This window comes from Paramormyrops kingsleyae, unplaced genomic scaffold, assembly GCF_048594095.1.
Source record: "Paramormyrops kingsleyae isolate MSU_618 unplaced genomic scaffold, PKINGS_0.4 ups231, whole genome shotgun sequence".
NCBI classification, from domain to species: domain Eukaryota; kingdom Metazoa; phylum Chordata; class Actinopteri; order Osteoglossiformes; family Mormyridae; genus Paramormyrops; species Paramormyrops kingsleyae.
The window spans coordinates 1-15725 of NW_027326169.1; the positions used below are offsets into that span (position 1 = coordinate 1).

Sequence of the window (15725 nt, forward strand, 5' to 3'; positions counted from 1 at the left end):
CTGCCTAGTCTTGGGCTGCCCTCAGAAGATACCCCCAGAAGCAGAGCTGAACTACAGAGCCAGGAAGACAACACAGTGCAGCATGTTAGGAGTTAGCAGCATGTTAGGAGTTAGCAGCATGTTAGGGGTTAGCAGCATGATAGGGGTTAGCAGCATGTTAGGGGTTAGCAGCATGTTAGCAGCATGTTAGGGGTTAGCAGCATGTTAGGAGTTAGCAGCATGTTAGGAGTTAGCAGCATGTTAGGAGTTAGCAGCATGTTAGGGGTTAGCAGCATGTTAGGAGTTAGCAGCATGTTAGGGGTTAGCAGCATGTTAGGGGTTAGCAGCATGTTAGGGGTTAGCAGCATGTTAGGAGTTAGCAGCATGTTAGGAGTTAGCAGCATGTTAGGAGTTAGCAGCATGTTAGGAGTTAGCAGCATGTTAGGAGTTAGCAGCATGTTAGGAGTTAGCAGCATTTTAGGGGTTAGCAGCATGTTAGGAGTTAGCAGCATGTTAGGAGTTAGCAGCATGTTAGGGGTTAGCAGCATGTTAGGAGTTAGCAGCATGTTAGGAGTTAGCAGCATGTTAGGAGTTAGCAGCATGTTAGGAGTTAGCAGCATGTTAGGAGTTAGCAGCAGGTTAGGAGTTAGCAGCAGGTTAGGAGTTAGCAGCATGTTAGGAGTTAGCAGTATGTTAGGAGTTAGCAGCATGTTAGCAGCATGTTAGGAGTTAGCAGCATGTTAGGAGTTAGCAGCATGTTAGGGGTTAGCAGCATGTTAGGAGTTAGCAGCATGTTAGGAGTTAGCAGCATGTTAGGGGTTAGCAGCATGTTAGGAGTTAGCAGCATGTTAGCAGCATGTTAGGGGTTAGCAGCATGTTAGCAGCATGTTAGGGGTTAGCAGCATGTTAGGAGTTAGCAGCATGTTAGGAGTTAGCAGCATGTTAGCAGCATGTTAGGAGTTAGCAGCATGTTAGGAGTTAGCAGCACGCTTAGATTCCACGTTAGAAGGCAGAACCAAGGGTGATTTTTACATCTTGTCAGTTTAAAGGCAGAACTTACAAAGTGCAGAAGACCCATCTGATGGTCCATGTGTGGAGTTGGGGGACAGAACAGGGCTATGGGCTGTGTGCAATTTAGAGTGGCAGCAGAGCAAAATACTTACAAGGGTTCGGGAATCCTCCTTCTCCAGAATCTTCTGGGCCTGGTCAGGAGGGAACTTTAGCACGGAGGTTATGACTTTAGCCATCGTCTGTATGGAGAGGCAGAGACAAGGCATCACCTCACGCTCAGCAATAATGCGTCTGTCTGACTTTAACCCGTTTCCAGTGGACCACCTGACAGGACCCGCTCATACCCCCACATCAGAGCTGCCAGCACAGTGCACAGCTCAATCTGCCCTGATCACACCAGCTTTGCTCCTGCACTCCCTGTCTAACGTCTAACTACATCCCCACATCTGAGAGTAATTAAACTCTGGAGGAGAGCCAGAAAAAACTCTATGAACACCCCTTACGGCATGGTACAGCCCAACCCCCCCCCCCCCCTGCTGAGTTAACAGTGTGGTTAACTACAGTAGGAGAGTTTAGCATGGAGACCACTAGGTCACCAGGATTGCACCCACTCCTGGGGAAAGGAGCCCTGCTGATTACACAGCCCAACAATAGTGTAGTTACACAGAGGTACAGTGATGCAGCAAGAGCCCGGGGGTGGTGGTGTTCATGGTTAGTGTTTATGAGCCACTTGGTCACACGGGAACCAAGTCCAGGGAGAACCACAGTGTAACACTGCAGCCATCACAAAGATATCAGAGTAATCCAGCTGACATGCAGGGTGAAAGCAGCGAGCACGGATTGGACGCACAAGTGAGAAATGCGAGTATGCTGAAGTGAGTGAGGTGTGCAGTGCAAGGAGAGAAATGCGAGTGTGCTGAAGTGAGTGAGGTGTGCAGTGCGAGGAGAGAAATGCGAGTGTGCTGAAGTGAGTGAGGTGTGCAGTGCGAGGAGAGAAATGTGAGTATGCTGAAGTGAGTGAGGTGTGCAGTGCGAGGAGAGAAATGTGAGTATGCTGAAGTGAGTGAGGTGTGCAGTGCGAGGAGAGAAATGTGAGTATGCTGAAGTGAGTGAGGTGTGCAGTGCGAGGACGGCACGACGGATTACACTGAGGTCCCTGTCGCTCGGTACCAGACTCATCCTCACCTTTGTTTCCCGGCCCATCATGTACTCAAACATCACCTTCCTCAGGTATTCAAACTCTGTGGGCTCGGTAAAGGCGTCTGAACTGTAGTGTCCAGCATCTGGAAGGGAAAAAAAAAAGTTTCACTTCATTTTAAAAAGCTGAATTTATGTGCTGAATTGCATCCATGGCTTGCAACAAACCTCTGACACTGCTTTTCCGCTGTGTCGTCCCTATGCCAAAGACGACTTGCCCCAGTGACATATGACGTTATACCACAACAGCCAAGCAGGGTTGGTAAAATCACCAACCCCAGACCTTGGAACTGTCTCCTCACTGTCTGACAGTGGGAACGACACACATGAAACTCATTTGCACAACCTCAGTGCATCTTACAAAGATGATCCCTATTAAATTTTGACTCATTTGCACATAAGACCAAATTTAACTATAAGTCTATACCATTTAAAGCATAAATTATGGTGGCAACGATTATTTAAAGTCTTTCAAAACAGTACTTTAAAGAAGGCTGCTAACGGTTTTATAAACTTTTTTTAAAGAAAAAAAAACTAATGATACAGACGGAGCACAATATTCAGAGATGTAGGTACTATATACAACAGATGTTTGCTGGTTTATCACACCAACAAAGGCAACACCATTATGTGCTTGCTCTCTCTCACACTTACAAATGCACGCACGCACGCACACACACACACACACACACAAAAACAGCAGCACAGTTCATTGCAATACTGCAGCATGTGCATAAACTCACAGGGTCAGAGCTGAAAAAACTTCAGAAGCTTAACAGCTTCCTCTGGACCTCAGTCTTTGCCACCAAGAAGCTGCCCCTGGTTTCCAAGCATCTCAGCTAGTACTAAAATAAAGACGAATGTTGGTGTAGGAGATCTATGTATAAGCGGAGCGGGGCTGTGAACGGATGGGGGCGGCTTCATGGGGGGAAATCTGAAGCAGCAGTTTTCCCACAGCACTGAAGCCCATGAGCAACAGCAAACCCATGGTCAGCCTTCCAGGCTGTCTGGTTGCGTGTCAATTGCACATCCAACTTTACTATTCCTGACAGGAAGAGGGGAAAAGACCCTTATTAATGATCCCATTCTTCAGGAATGCCACCCCACCCAGACAGAAAGCACTGGTGTGTAGTGTAATTGAAACCAGGGAACGAAAGCCAGCAGGGCAAGTGGTTTTCACAGGAGTCACAGCGAGCAGCCTTACTTACTAAGACCAGAGTCATCACAGCTAGCAGCCTTCATTCCCAACACAGGAGTTGTCAAAACCAGCAACCTTACTTACTAATACTGGTGGAGTCACAGCCAGCAGTCTTACTAAGACAGGAGTCGTCAAAACCAGCAACCTTACTTACCAAGACTGGAGGAGTCACAGCTAGCAACCTTTCTTACTAACACGGAATGAGTCACAGTCGGCAGCCATTATTACTAACACAGGAGTCACAGTCAGCAGCCGTTCTTACGAACGCAGGTCGAGTCACAGTCAGGAGCCTGTCTCTCTACGTTTCATATGCTCCGCTAGTCTCCACTCATTATCCTGCCAATTCCAAACAGGCACCAACTGTACTGCCCTATCGCAGACCCAGACTGCAGACGCTTATCTACATCAGGGCCATTTGTGTGAAGTGAATGGGTCCCCTTCATCCCATACTCCTCTCTCATGGGGGAATATATTTAAAAGTAAAACACCATTAACACCATTGCAGCACACCATACCCCAACACGACCCCCATTTCCTCATGTTCTGGTTTATCTTCAGTCAGTGGGTTTCATGAATGAATGTCTGAAGGCCTTTTCACAAAAGAGAGTAGGCACAGGGGACAGACCAGACCGCTCTCAGGGCTGACGTCACTGTTCTATTAATGTTGTCTTTTTAATTCTCATCCTGAATTGATAAACAAGTGTACAATGCAGTAGTCCAGATGTTTCCTGAGATAAACCAATCACGACAACACTTCTGACGGTCTGACCTGGTCTTCTGTCTGTAAACATGTCCATGATCTGTCATCCCATCCAGCAATACAAACAAAACTCTGCCCAGTAACGGTACCCAGTAGACCACTGCTTCCCAACCCGGTCCTCAGGACCTCAGACAGTTCATGCTTTTGCTCCCTCCCAGCACCCTGCCAGATGATCCACATTTTTGTTCCCTCCAAGGGGGAGCAAAAACATGGACCTTCTGCGGGTCCCCAAAGACCAGATGGGAAATAGTGCGGAAGTTTAAAAAGAGCTGATGAGCAGATTGCCGCTGCTTCCAGTACCATGCATGACGTTACAAGAGAGGACTCACTTTTGCAGATGAAACGTGAACATTAATCGCAAGTCCTGAAGTGAACACACAATACGCCTGTCATTTAAAGAGCGAGAATACAGACCACGTTTATTTTGCGTGGTATTACTGGGCATCACTATTTATTATAAACAGAAATTAAACCAAGTGAAGTTCTTTAAATCTTCTTGGGTGATGCTTAAGCAAGCCATCAAAAGGGACAGAAGCCCGATTCATGCACGACAGACTCAAACGTCCACAATGGTCCCACCATGACATGCACATAAGAACATAAGAACTATACAAACGAGAGGAGGCCATTCGGCCCATCGAGCTCGCTTGCGGAGAACTTAACTAATAGCTCAGAGATGTTAAAATCTTATCTAGCTCTGATTTAAAGGAACAGTGAAGTGTGGCACCTCTAACGAAATGCATGTTAGCAGGAGCCCCCTACAGGCTGATTTCTGAGTTGTGGGACACTGCAGCATGCAGAATGGAGGTACAGATACACACCCTAACACATACAGACTGTCAGTCAGCCCCTGTGCTCTGATGCATGTTAGCAGGAGCCCCCTACAGGCTGATTTCTGAGTTGTGGGACACTGCAGCATGCAGAATGGAGGTACAGATACACACCCTAACACATACAGACTGTCAGTCAGCCCCTGTGCTCTGATGCATGTTAGCAGGAGCCCCCTACAGGCTGATTTCTGAGTTGTGGGACACTGCAGCATGCAGAATGGAGGTACAGATACACACCCTAACACATACAGACTGTCAGTCAGCCCCTGTGCTCTGATGCATGTTAGCAGGAGCCCCCTACAGGCTGATTTCTGAGTTGTGGGACACTGCAGCATGCAGAATGGAGGTACAGATACACACCCTAACACATACAGACTGTCAGTCAGCCCCTGTGCTCTGATGCATGCTAGCAGGAGCCCCCTACAGGCTGATTTCTGAGTTGTGGGACACTGCAGCATGCAGAATGGAGGTACAGATACACACCCTAACACATACAGACTGTCAGTCAGCCCCTGTGCTCTGATGCATGTTAGCAGGAGCCCCCTACAGGCTGATTTCTGAGTTGTGGGACACTGCAGCATGCAGAATGGAGGTACAGATACACACCCTAACACATACAGACTGTCAGTCAGCCCCTGTGCTCTGATGCATGTTAGCAGGAGCCCCCTACAGGCTGATTTCTGAGTTGCGGGATACTGCAGCATGCAGAATGGAGGTACAGATACACACCCTAACAAATACAGACTGTCAGTCAGCCCCTGTGCTCTGCTGCCAGGGTGCTGCCTTCCTGTTTCCATGGAAAAGGAAGGGCCATATGTGGCACGAGGAGTGAGCAGACACACTAGGGAGCCTGATGTAACTGCCCTTTGCTGGGGGGGAAGCAGACAGAGTGCTCCGGGGTCAAGCTGATGGCTCACCACCCCTCACAACAGGCAATGACGATAACAAGCCCTCTCACCTCTGTGCATCGTCCCCAGGTGAGTGACCACAGAATTCTTATGTAGACACCTCAGCCGGTCTTCCAGAGAGTGGATCTATACAATGACAAGCCAACAAAGCAGAGTTAAAGCTAGTAATACTTATTGTGTAACACAACAAAACAAATAAGTTAGCATTATTATTATTATTATCATCATCGTTACCATTATCATTATAATTATAATAATTATTGGAAAAGGCTCAGAGGTCAGTAAAATAGCTTCAATTCCTGACTAGTGGCTGCATGGATTGTATCACAGTTCAGCTTAGAAATAGGTAAGCTCTAAACTGGCTGCAGTGCTAGTGATTAGCCTGAGATGGACTGACAGCCTGTCCTATCCCCCACCTTGTTCCCAGCGCCCCCTGGAGGAGGCTTCACGCCAACTGCAGCCATGCGCTGGATCATCATCACTTATGAGGCATGGGTGGAATATTATCATGCAAATAATTATGTTGTACTTGGCACTTTACACAGCTGCCTTATGCCAAGTGGTTGATCTGAACTGATTCCTTGACAATGTGTGGTCACAGAGCCAGGGGATGAAATAACAACTTTGATAGTTGTGTAGATGATCCTTTGTGTACTGCTTGCAGAGGGCAACTGAAGAAAAAAGGTGAAAACCATCCTTCAGATCTTGCTGGGACCAAGAGGATATAGGTACAGAACACTGGGTGAACCCCTTTCCAAGAGGGCCTTCGCTGTGGTGCTGGAAATCTCATGATGCCCACACCTGGCCTGGACACGACCTCATGCAAACTTCAGGAACGTAAGCGGCACCTCCATTCGGAAGCTCGAAATCACATGGCTTCCACAACAGCACCAGAAATGACATTAGTGCAGCATTGGGTACCAATTTTAGTAGTCTCTCTATCTTATGATATATATTTGCTATTTTGGTGATAGTAGTGCAACATCGGGAACAGATGTTATTATTATTGTTTATACAAGAGCGGATGTTAACAGTCTTAAAATTTGCTGTTTTGGCGTGAAAATCTTTATATAGCTTAAGTTTAAACACCTTTATAAAGCTAAAGATATTAAAAGAAATATACTGTTGGTAAATACACTATCTACCCACGTGTTCAGCCTACTGAGTTCCCTTTAGAAGCCTCATGTGCGGGTCAGGTGCGGCGGTCATGTGAATTCCGGCCCCAAAGTGGAAAACCTCGTAGAGGAGGTGACCCAGTGTTCTGCAGCCAGACCCATCTCGCTGGCACTGATCACCAACCTTCTCCTGGTACTCCTGCTCCTTCAGCCTGACCTCACTCAGTAGAGTGGTCTTCTGAGCCAGCTGTGCCTGGGAAGGCACAACAAAATTAATATTTAAAAAAAGGGTAGGATGTGAAGGTGAGAAATGGAGAGAGAGTGAAGCAGAACACATGGGCTACAACAAAGTAAGCAAACTCTAAATGACAACTACAGTACTTTACTCTGTCAGTACTCAGTAGATACTCAAATTAATATTTGTTATTGGATTTGTTAATTTGTGTTTATTAAATGTCTTTATGCGGCAGATTAGGAATGAACTTCTTATATTGGTCAGGGCTGTCCAGTGTACAGGAAGAAATTGTGTTTCTCATTTAATACATATAGTTTTCAGGAATCAAAAGCACAAAACAAAGCTTTTGCCATCCCAGAAATGTAAGGTAAAATAAAACGTGAAAGTATTACAATTAAGTTCACAATAAAAGCCAAATTTGGAGTTCCCATGATATTTCATACCCTGGAAACTCATGAGACAAGCATTAGAGGGCCCCCTAGTGGCGAAGATAGTAAATGTCCTCAAGGCTAAAGTACATATCTGAGCTCCATTTTTGGCTGACTGCAAGCCCAACAGCAGCTAAATGACACTGACTGCAAACCTAAAGCTGTAACTATGTTACACACTTACTACCCCAATTTTGGGGCTGGGTGCAAAAATAACAGTGTTTAAGTGGAAACCAGGGAGAAAGCAACAGGCACTGAATTCAGCCAATTACTGCCGAAAGCCAACATGGGGCAACAGCCCGTCAAAGCTACTAACGCTCTCCAGACAGAGGGAGTACACTGGCAGGAGCAGCAGGGCGAGCGGAAAACTTGGGCTGAGTCACTTCCTCATGGATGAGAACAGTACCAGCACCCCTCCTGGGCGGAGGTCAGCCCAGGCCCCCGAATAAAGCCCAAAAGGGAGGAAGCCAGGTGCTGTGCTCAGCTGAAACACTCATAATGTGAAAAGCTATAAAACTGAAAGTGCAAGGCCTGCAAAACTAAGGGGCTCCTCTAAAATGCAGAGCCAAGCTTCAGCGCGCGCTGACTGTCACAACTGCCACTGTCATAAAACCAGTGTTCAACTCACCTGCAGATCTGCCGGGGAACCCTGAAACAAATGAAATCTCTGGTTATACAACGGACATAATCTGTTTAAATCAGCTAGTGTTTTAAACCCAAGTCTTGCAGGATTGTCAATCCTACGGAACAATCCCCCCAGACAACCCCACCACCCCACAACTCTACTGAACAATCCCCCCAGACAACCCCACCACCCCACAACTTTACTGAACAATCCCCCCAGACAACCCCACCACCCCACAACTCTACTGAACAATCCCCCCAGACAACCCCACCACCCCACAACTCTATTGAACAATCCCACCGGACAACCCCACCACTTTACTGAACAATCCCCCCAGACAACCCCACCACCCCACAACTTTACTGAACAATCTCCCCAGACAACCCCACCACCCCACAACTCTACTGAACAATCCCCCCAGACAACCCCACCACCCCACAACTCTACTGAACAATCCCCCCAGACAACCCCATCACCCCACAACTCTACTGAACAATCCCCCCAGACAACCCCACCACCCCACAACTCTACTGAACAATCCCACCAGACAACCCCTCCACCCCACAAGCCCAGTTATGGAATATAGAAAAATCCATTCTACTTATTCTTTTTATCAGAATGGTCATTCTACTAGCAGTTCAACCAAGCCTAATTAATAAAGACCTCAGTTGGACTAAAGATCCGTACTGTGATACCTGTTCGCTGTTCTGGATTCTTTGCTGGAACTCATCCAGCTCCTTCTGTATCTCCCACACTCGTGCCCCCATCTCCTCTTCACGGCTCTGCAAACACACAAGGTAAGAACTGACTGCTGGCTTCCTGTGACAGGACATTACTTCCTCTAGCCGTGTTGCCAGGAAAGGTGTGACTTACCTCACTGTCATTAACAGAAGTCATAACTGTCAGTCCAATCTCATACCCCAGCAAAACATCCCTTACTCTAATGGCTCATAGACATGCAGTAAATTCCTTAATTATGAAAACCACCCTCTTAAATTTGCCATATGATTGGCAAAAAACGTGCACCCACTGCCAAAAAATAGATACAATGCACACAGAAAGAGATAGCAACACAACAGAAATCAATTCTGTAATGCAACTTTTATTTAGTAAACAACAGGAAGTGTGGCAGCAACTGCGCCGGACCAGCCTCCCCTGCCAGAACAAAGCGCTGTGCTGACCACTGGGCTTCATTCCTTGACCTCTGAACCAGTTGTCTGTTCCTGCCTGCTACATCTTCCATTACTCTTACCATTTCAAAACAATCTGTCTCAAGGATGACAGACCCAGAGCTCCTGCATTTGCTATACTAAATTCATTTGATTCTCTCTTACTTTAAGAGTGTACTTACACTAGGTGATCTGTACCATGCCGGAGCACATTTGACCCCAAAGTCCAGTCCATTTGAGTAGGATGATTGCTCCATATGCCCGATCCTGCTTGAAGAGGTGGGCTCAGGCACAGTTCAGTTGGACTAGGGCACGGTACGCATCTAGCATGATCACTGACCATGGATGAAACTCAGACACGACATAATTGATGCGACTGGCTATTTGACAAACATGGTGGCAATCAAGATTAAGTGAAAATCGCTGTGTGGCATACTCGATAAATCTGAGGGCCGCCTGCCATCGTGCCCAAAACGATTCCAAATAAACCACAAAATAAGGACATTTAGCATTAGCTCCATTGTGATGTGCAATAGCACTTTCCTTCTTTCTGTTTTCTTCAACACAAAAAGATGCACAGTGGTGACGAAAGTGTGCTTGCGCTCAGAATGTTAAGCGCAATATGAGCTCAGATCACCGGGGTAGAGGAGAGCAGGCTTAATGTGAGTACACAGATACTTTCCTCGACCCCTATAGTTTATATACAGGTCCGAGAGGTAAGTGGGTAGTGCATTGTGGTATTTCACTCTTTACTATGTGCCTGGGGAGACCATGTGTGCTGGGATGGAGCTAGCTGAAAGCGGAGCACAGAGCTGACAATTGTCAGTGTATCTATAATTTTCCGACCATCAAACAGCAGTAGGTGTGCTTCACCTCCAGCTTTCAGAGTGCTCTCTTAACAAGCGTATTCCCTGGAATAACACCCCTTCAAATGGACTGTGCCTATTACTTCTACATAGTTTACAGTCTTAAGCAATTTCACTTTCCTGTGTGATATAGTGGCTCCTTCTGAGACAGTGCTGAGCGTTTTGCCTTCACCATCAGTCGAACTGCAGTGGCACATAGCGATGACATAATGGTGTACCCTACAACTGCTTTGGAAACTGAGGCCTCTACTGAAATACCAGGAGAATAGGTGGCACCTCGCAACGAGCGCTATACCCACCCTTACAGGTACAGAATAAGGAAACTCCAAACAACATTGCACTTCAAACTTTACTTACCTCCTCAGGCTTTGAGTATAGAAACAGACAAAAAAATGTTGTTAACAGCCTAGATAACATATACATCTGCACTACTTCACATGTAAGGAAAATAATCTGCTCTCCTTCCCAGGTGCCTGGCAGATTTGAGGTGGCTCCCTTTACCTGCAAGATCTCCTCGTATCTATTCACTGTCCTGGTGAGGTCCTCTTCCTTCTGGGTGATTGTCTTACGTAGCTGGCTGGTCTCTTCCCTATGGCTCTCAATCAGCTCTGCCTCCACTTCCTGTGCCTTCCCTGGGGGGTGGGGGGGGGGGGGGGGGGTGGAGTTGGGGGTCAACATTAAGAATTAATTCAGCAGACTTCCATAACCATCGGGCATCCCTGTGGAGTTTGGATATATGACCTGCCAAAAGGACCAAAATGACTCCCAAGACGAAAAAAAAAAAGAAAAAAATCATTTATTCTTGAAGATACGCCAAGCTAGCAAAAGAAATCGTACTTGCAGGTAAACTAGTGCATTTGTAACTAGACTTGGCGTCCCTGATCATCCCCTCACCTATGGCTTCTCTGACCGCAGATTCCAACTCCTGCTCCTTCTTCGCCATCTGGGTATTGTATTCTCTCAACAGTTGCTTGAGGCGTGAGTTGTGCTGCATCTCCATATCTTCCAGCTCCATCCTATCCACAGACAAGGTCAGATATAATGTGAATATTCTCATGAAAGAACATCAGCAGTGCTCCCATAATGTTCGACACAAAGATATCTGTAGGCACATCTCGTAATCTTCAGCATTACTTGATTAATCGTCCATTGTGAAAGATTACCTCAGAAGTTTCCTGCTATACAGGGGAACTTTACTCACTTGTGGTCCTTTTTGCAGTCCTCTGCCACCTCTTTCTTTACCAGCTCTACTTCTTGCTCATGCTCCTTCCGGAGAGAGCGAAGGTCCTTTTGAAGCCGGGCCAGGTCCTTGTGGAGCTTCTGCTTTTCACTATCTGCCTCATTGGGTTTGCTATGAAGCTCTCCTTGCACAGTCCTGGTCTCTTCACAGAGCCCATCAGGGCTTGGGCCAGCTGCCATCACAGCAGCTGATCTCTGCTTATGTTCCCTAAGCAGAGCCTCACACTCCCTTAACCTCATGCCCATCCCCTGCAGCTTCTGCTTGCACTCCTCCACCAAAGAGCCCTGCAAACACCCTTTGTTTTCTGGTCCTTCAGCTAGACAAGCCTGGCCCTCCTCCACCTTCAACGCCACGATATGTTCGCTAGAGTCTGTGTCCATTAAGTTATTCAGTTCCTTTAAACAACTCTCTAGTTCCATGATCATTCTTTCTTTCTCCTGAACTTGTCCTTGTAAGTCTGTAGAGACTTCTGCTAGTGCAATCTGGGCAGCTAAATCCACATTTAGTCTGTCCACTTCAGCCTGAAAGCTTATCTTCTCCTCTTCTGCTTGCTTGAGCTTGTTCACTGCTTCCATAAGTTTGCAATTAACTTCTTCATGAATGGATAATTTTTCCTTTTCCTTTTCTTGAAGTGCTTGCAAAGCCTCTTTCTGGCTGGCTACTTCTCCCTCAAGTGTAGTTATTTTTTCATCATACGCCTCCTTCAGCAGATGCAGAGAGCTCTCCTTATCCCGTCGCTCATCATTCTTCACCTGCTCCACCTGGTGTTCTGCTTCAACCTTCCCCTTACTTAAAGCACCTTCAAGAAACTGGACTTTCTCCTCAAGACTTTTAGTGCAAAGTTCTCTTTCTTCCATCTCTTTTTTGAGTTCTTCTAGCTGTTTCTCCAAGGCTTTGAATGCCTGTTCTTTCTCCTCCAACTGACCCTGCACATTCTTTAGAATCTGCTCTTTCACCTCTACCTGTGCAGTCAGCTGCTTGCGTACTTGGCTAATCTTCTGCTCTGCTTTCTTCTTCAACTCTGCCAATTTACCCGCACTCTCAGAGGCCAAGCGATCATCGGCTGCCTTAAGAGCCTCCTCTTTGCTCCTAAGGATCTCTGCCTTCACTCTCTCAAAGTCATCCTTCTGCTTCTCCAGTTCTTGCCTGGTGGTCTCATTCTCCAGTGCCAAAGACTGCAACTGCTCCTGAGCCTGTTGCTCCTGGCTCCCGCTTTGGGCAGCCTGAACTTGGGCCTGCTGTAGTCGCTCTTCTAGCTCCCTCTGCTCACGTTCACGCAAGGCCACCTGTTCCTCCAGCTCACTCACTCGGCTCATGCACCCTGCCAGCTCTGCAGTCAGGGCACTGAGTCGCTGTTCTTTCTCACTTAGGGTCTGGTCCATCTCAGACTTGCTGACAGACTGGTGATCGATGATAGCTGTCAGTTTCTCCAGCTGTTTGTCCTTCTCAATGATCTGTTTCTCCATTTCTTCCAGCTTAGCCTGAAGGGACTTGACCATGTTGTGGTTCTGGGTGAAGCGGGCCTCCACTTTTTTTTTGAGCTCAGATGCCTTGTTCTTGTATTGTTCTGCCTGTTCGAGGGCAGCAGCTTTCTCTGAATTTAGAGCCTTGATAGTCTCCTCCATATCATTCAACAGCTTCTGCTGTTGCTCCTTGTGCTCATGATTCAACAGAGATATAGCTTCATCTTTTCCTGCTACACTATTTTCAAGTTGGTTCTTCAAATCATGTATTATACCTTCCAAACTGTTAATATGCAGACTGTTTCCTTTAAGAGTCTCTGAGATGCTTAAATTGTCCTTTCTCAGCTGGTCAATGCACAAATCTTTCTCAGCGAGCATCTGCAAGTCTTTTTGTAGAGTCTCATTTTCTGCAGTTAAGGCGCTTATGTGTTCTGCATTTACATTTATCTGGGATGTCATCTGCTCAAGGGAGCCACTTAAATGCCTGATCTCCTGTGACTTTTGCTGAAGCTGCTCCTCCAAAGTGCTCATTCTGACAGTCCTGGTCAGGATGGTGCTTCTGCATTGTTCCACCCGTTTCTGACCACCGATAACTCTATCTTTCAGTGCCCCAAGCCGACCCTCCACTTGCTCACACAGGTCATTAGCAGTGCCATTCATCTTCATTTGCACCTCACCACAGAGTAGTGTTAACTGTTTGTGCATTAAATTTATCTGCTTTCTGAAGTCGTCTTCCTTAACTTGCATTTGAAAAGCACACTCTTCAAGTCTCTTTTGCCAGTCTCCACTTTCTTTATTAGAAACTTCAAGGGCCTGAAGTTTGCTCTGAGTTTCTGCTAACTCCTTTGACAGTGTTTGCAGTTTTTCCCTGCTTTCCTCTTCGGTTTTACTTAGCTGATCTTGAAAATAGTTCCTTTCTGTAAGAGCCTGGTTTAGGTTTTTCTCTATTGTTTCTACTTGCTCTTTCAGCATCATTTCACTTTCTGACAGACTTTCTAGCTTGGTAGCTGCTTCCTTGAGCTCTGCCTGTAATTTTTGCACAGTGGTTTCTCTCATTGCAAGCTCCTCCCTGAGATTTTTAATATTCTGAAGCAATTCTTCCTTCTCATCTCTGCTGGTTACAAGCTGCTGAGTCACCTCAACCATCTCTTGTGTCTTCTCCTTCAGCAGGCTCTGTAGCTTTTCCCGCAGTTCTTCCTGTTGGCACATCTTCCTCTGCCAGTTCTGTGACAGATCCTCCTGCTCCTTCTTCAGTGCATCTCGAAGTCTTTCCATCTGTTCCTTATGGGTGGCCTCCAGCTGCATGACAGTGTCACTAATATCCGCAGAGTTCACCTGGGACATCTCCAGGATTTTCTCCTTGACCTGCTTATCCTTCTCAGTCAACTCTCGATCTTTCTTCTCTAGCTCCTTTTTGAATTTTTCTTCTTGCTCTTGAATTTTCCTCTTCATCTTCTCATTCATGTCTTTAGCCTTCTGTTTGATCTTCTCAGTCTTGGTCTCCTGCACTTTCAATTTGTCCTCCATCTCCTTCTTTACATTCTCCAATGTCTTCTCAAGAGCAGCCCTCTCATCACCCATTCTCTTCCTCATGTGCTGCTCCTCCTGTTGTTGCTTGGCCAACAATTCATTGAACGTCTGTTCTTGAACACAGAGCTCGTTCTTAACCTGTTCCAGTTGTTGCACCAGCACTTTCTGATCTGTAGAGTGCTTTTGAAGAAGGTCCTCCGTCTTCTGCTCAGAAGCATTCAGTGTGTTTTGTAATTGCAGCTCCAGCTCTTTTATTAGACTTCTGCAGCTTGACAACTCGCCTGTAACTTCTCCCTGGTGAGCGCTAGCTTCTAGCAAGCTATCTTTCTCTGTCTGAACCTTCTGAAGCCTCTGTCTCAGATCTTCCATTTCCAGGGTGCTTGCTCTCTGTGCCTCTTCCACAGAACTAGTGTGTTCTTGCAGATCTTTCATCTCTTGCTGGTGAGAGGCAGCCAACTGATCTAGCCTATCCTTTCCTTCCTGTAAAGCCTTTTCTGTGGCCTCCTTCAGATTCTGTTCTTTCTTCAGCTGGTCCTCCAATGCTTTTTCTTTCTCCTCTACGACCAGCTTGAGCTTGTTAAGTTCCTCCTTCAGTGTCTTTTCCACACCACCTAGGGACTGCTCATGTGCAGACTGAATGCGGTCAATCTCTCCCTGGTACCTAGACCGTTCCTTCTGCATCTCCTCCTCAAACTTTAGCTTGACAGTGTTAAATTCAGCCCTGCAGGCCACAAGTTGTTCCTCCAAAAGATGCTTGCTCCTCAGAACCTCATTAAGCTCAGATGCCAGGGCCTCCAGCTCTGTCTGTTTCACATCTAGCTTCTCCAGTGTAATGAGGTTCATGTCCTCCACATGCGTATGAAACTGCACTTCCTTCTCCTTCAGGGCAGCCTCCATTTCTACTTGGTGCTGCTCTTGCAGTTTCTTGACCTCAGTGAGGTGCTGTTCTCGAATAAGTACTAGTTCCTCTTGGTGCTTTGCTTCCTGAGCCAGATACTCCTCTTCAAGTTTGCTCTTCTCTTCCTCTGTTTGGGTTGCTATCTCCACAGGTGAATCTGCTCCATCCTGAGGGGTTTTTGGTAGAGAACTTTTCAGCTCCAGGATTCTCTGTTGGGGAAGGTATTATACATAATAATATTCCAGCTGTGACAAGTTTTACCAAAACAAACTG

At 46.6% G+C, this 15725-nt stretch overlaps 1 protein-coding gene across 6 annotated transcripts in view; it reads right to left on the reverse strand.

The window, feature by feature from the left end:
- Positions 1 to 2: 2 nt before the first annotated feature.
- LOC140577635 (golgin subfamily A member 4-like) overlaps positions 3 to 15725 on the reverse strand; it is a 31843-nt gene continuing 16120 nt past the window's right edge. For 3 of the 6 annotated variants that reach the window (XM_072708694.1, XM_072708693.1, XM_072708696.1), the window contains 8 exons: positions 11523 to 15661; positions 11216 to 11337; positions 10823 to 10953; positions 8982 to 9068; positions 8290 to 8310; positions 7183 to 7251; positions 5934 to 6009; positions 1570 to 2273 (listed from right to left, as the gene is read on the reverse strand). In XM_072708694.1, coding sequence (XP_072564795.1) covers positions 1774 to 2273; positions 5934 to 6009; positions 7183 to 7251; positions 8290 to 8310; positions 8982 to 9068; positions 10823 to 10953; positions 11216 to 11337; positions 11523 to 15661 — 5145 coding nt within the window. In that variant the 3' untranslated portion in view covers positions 1570 to 1773. Of the gene's footprint in view, positions 52 to 881; positions 1230 to 1568; positions 2274 to 5933; positions 6010 to 7182; positions 7252 to 8289; positions 8311 to 8981; positions 9069 to 10822; positions 10954 to 11215; positions 11338 to 11522; positions 15662 to 15725 lie in introns of those variants that run through there. The other 3 variants (XM_072708698.1, XM_072708697.1, XM_072708695.1) reach the window with 3 other exon arrangements.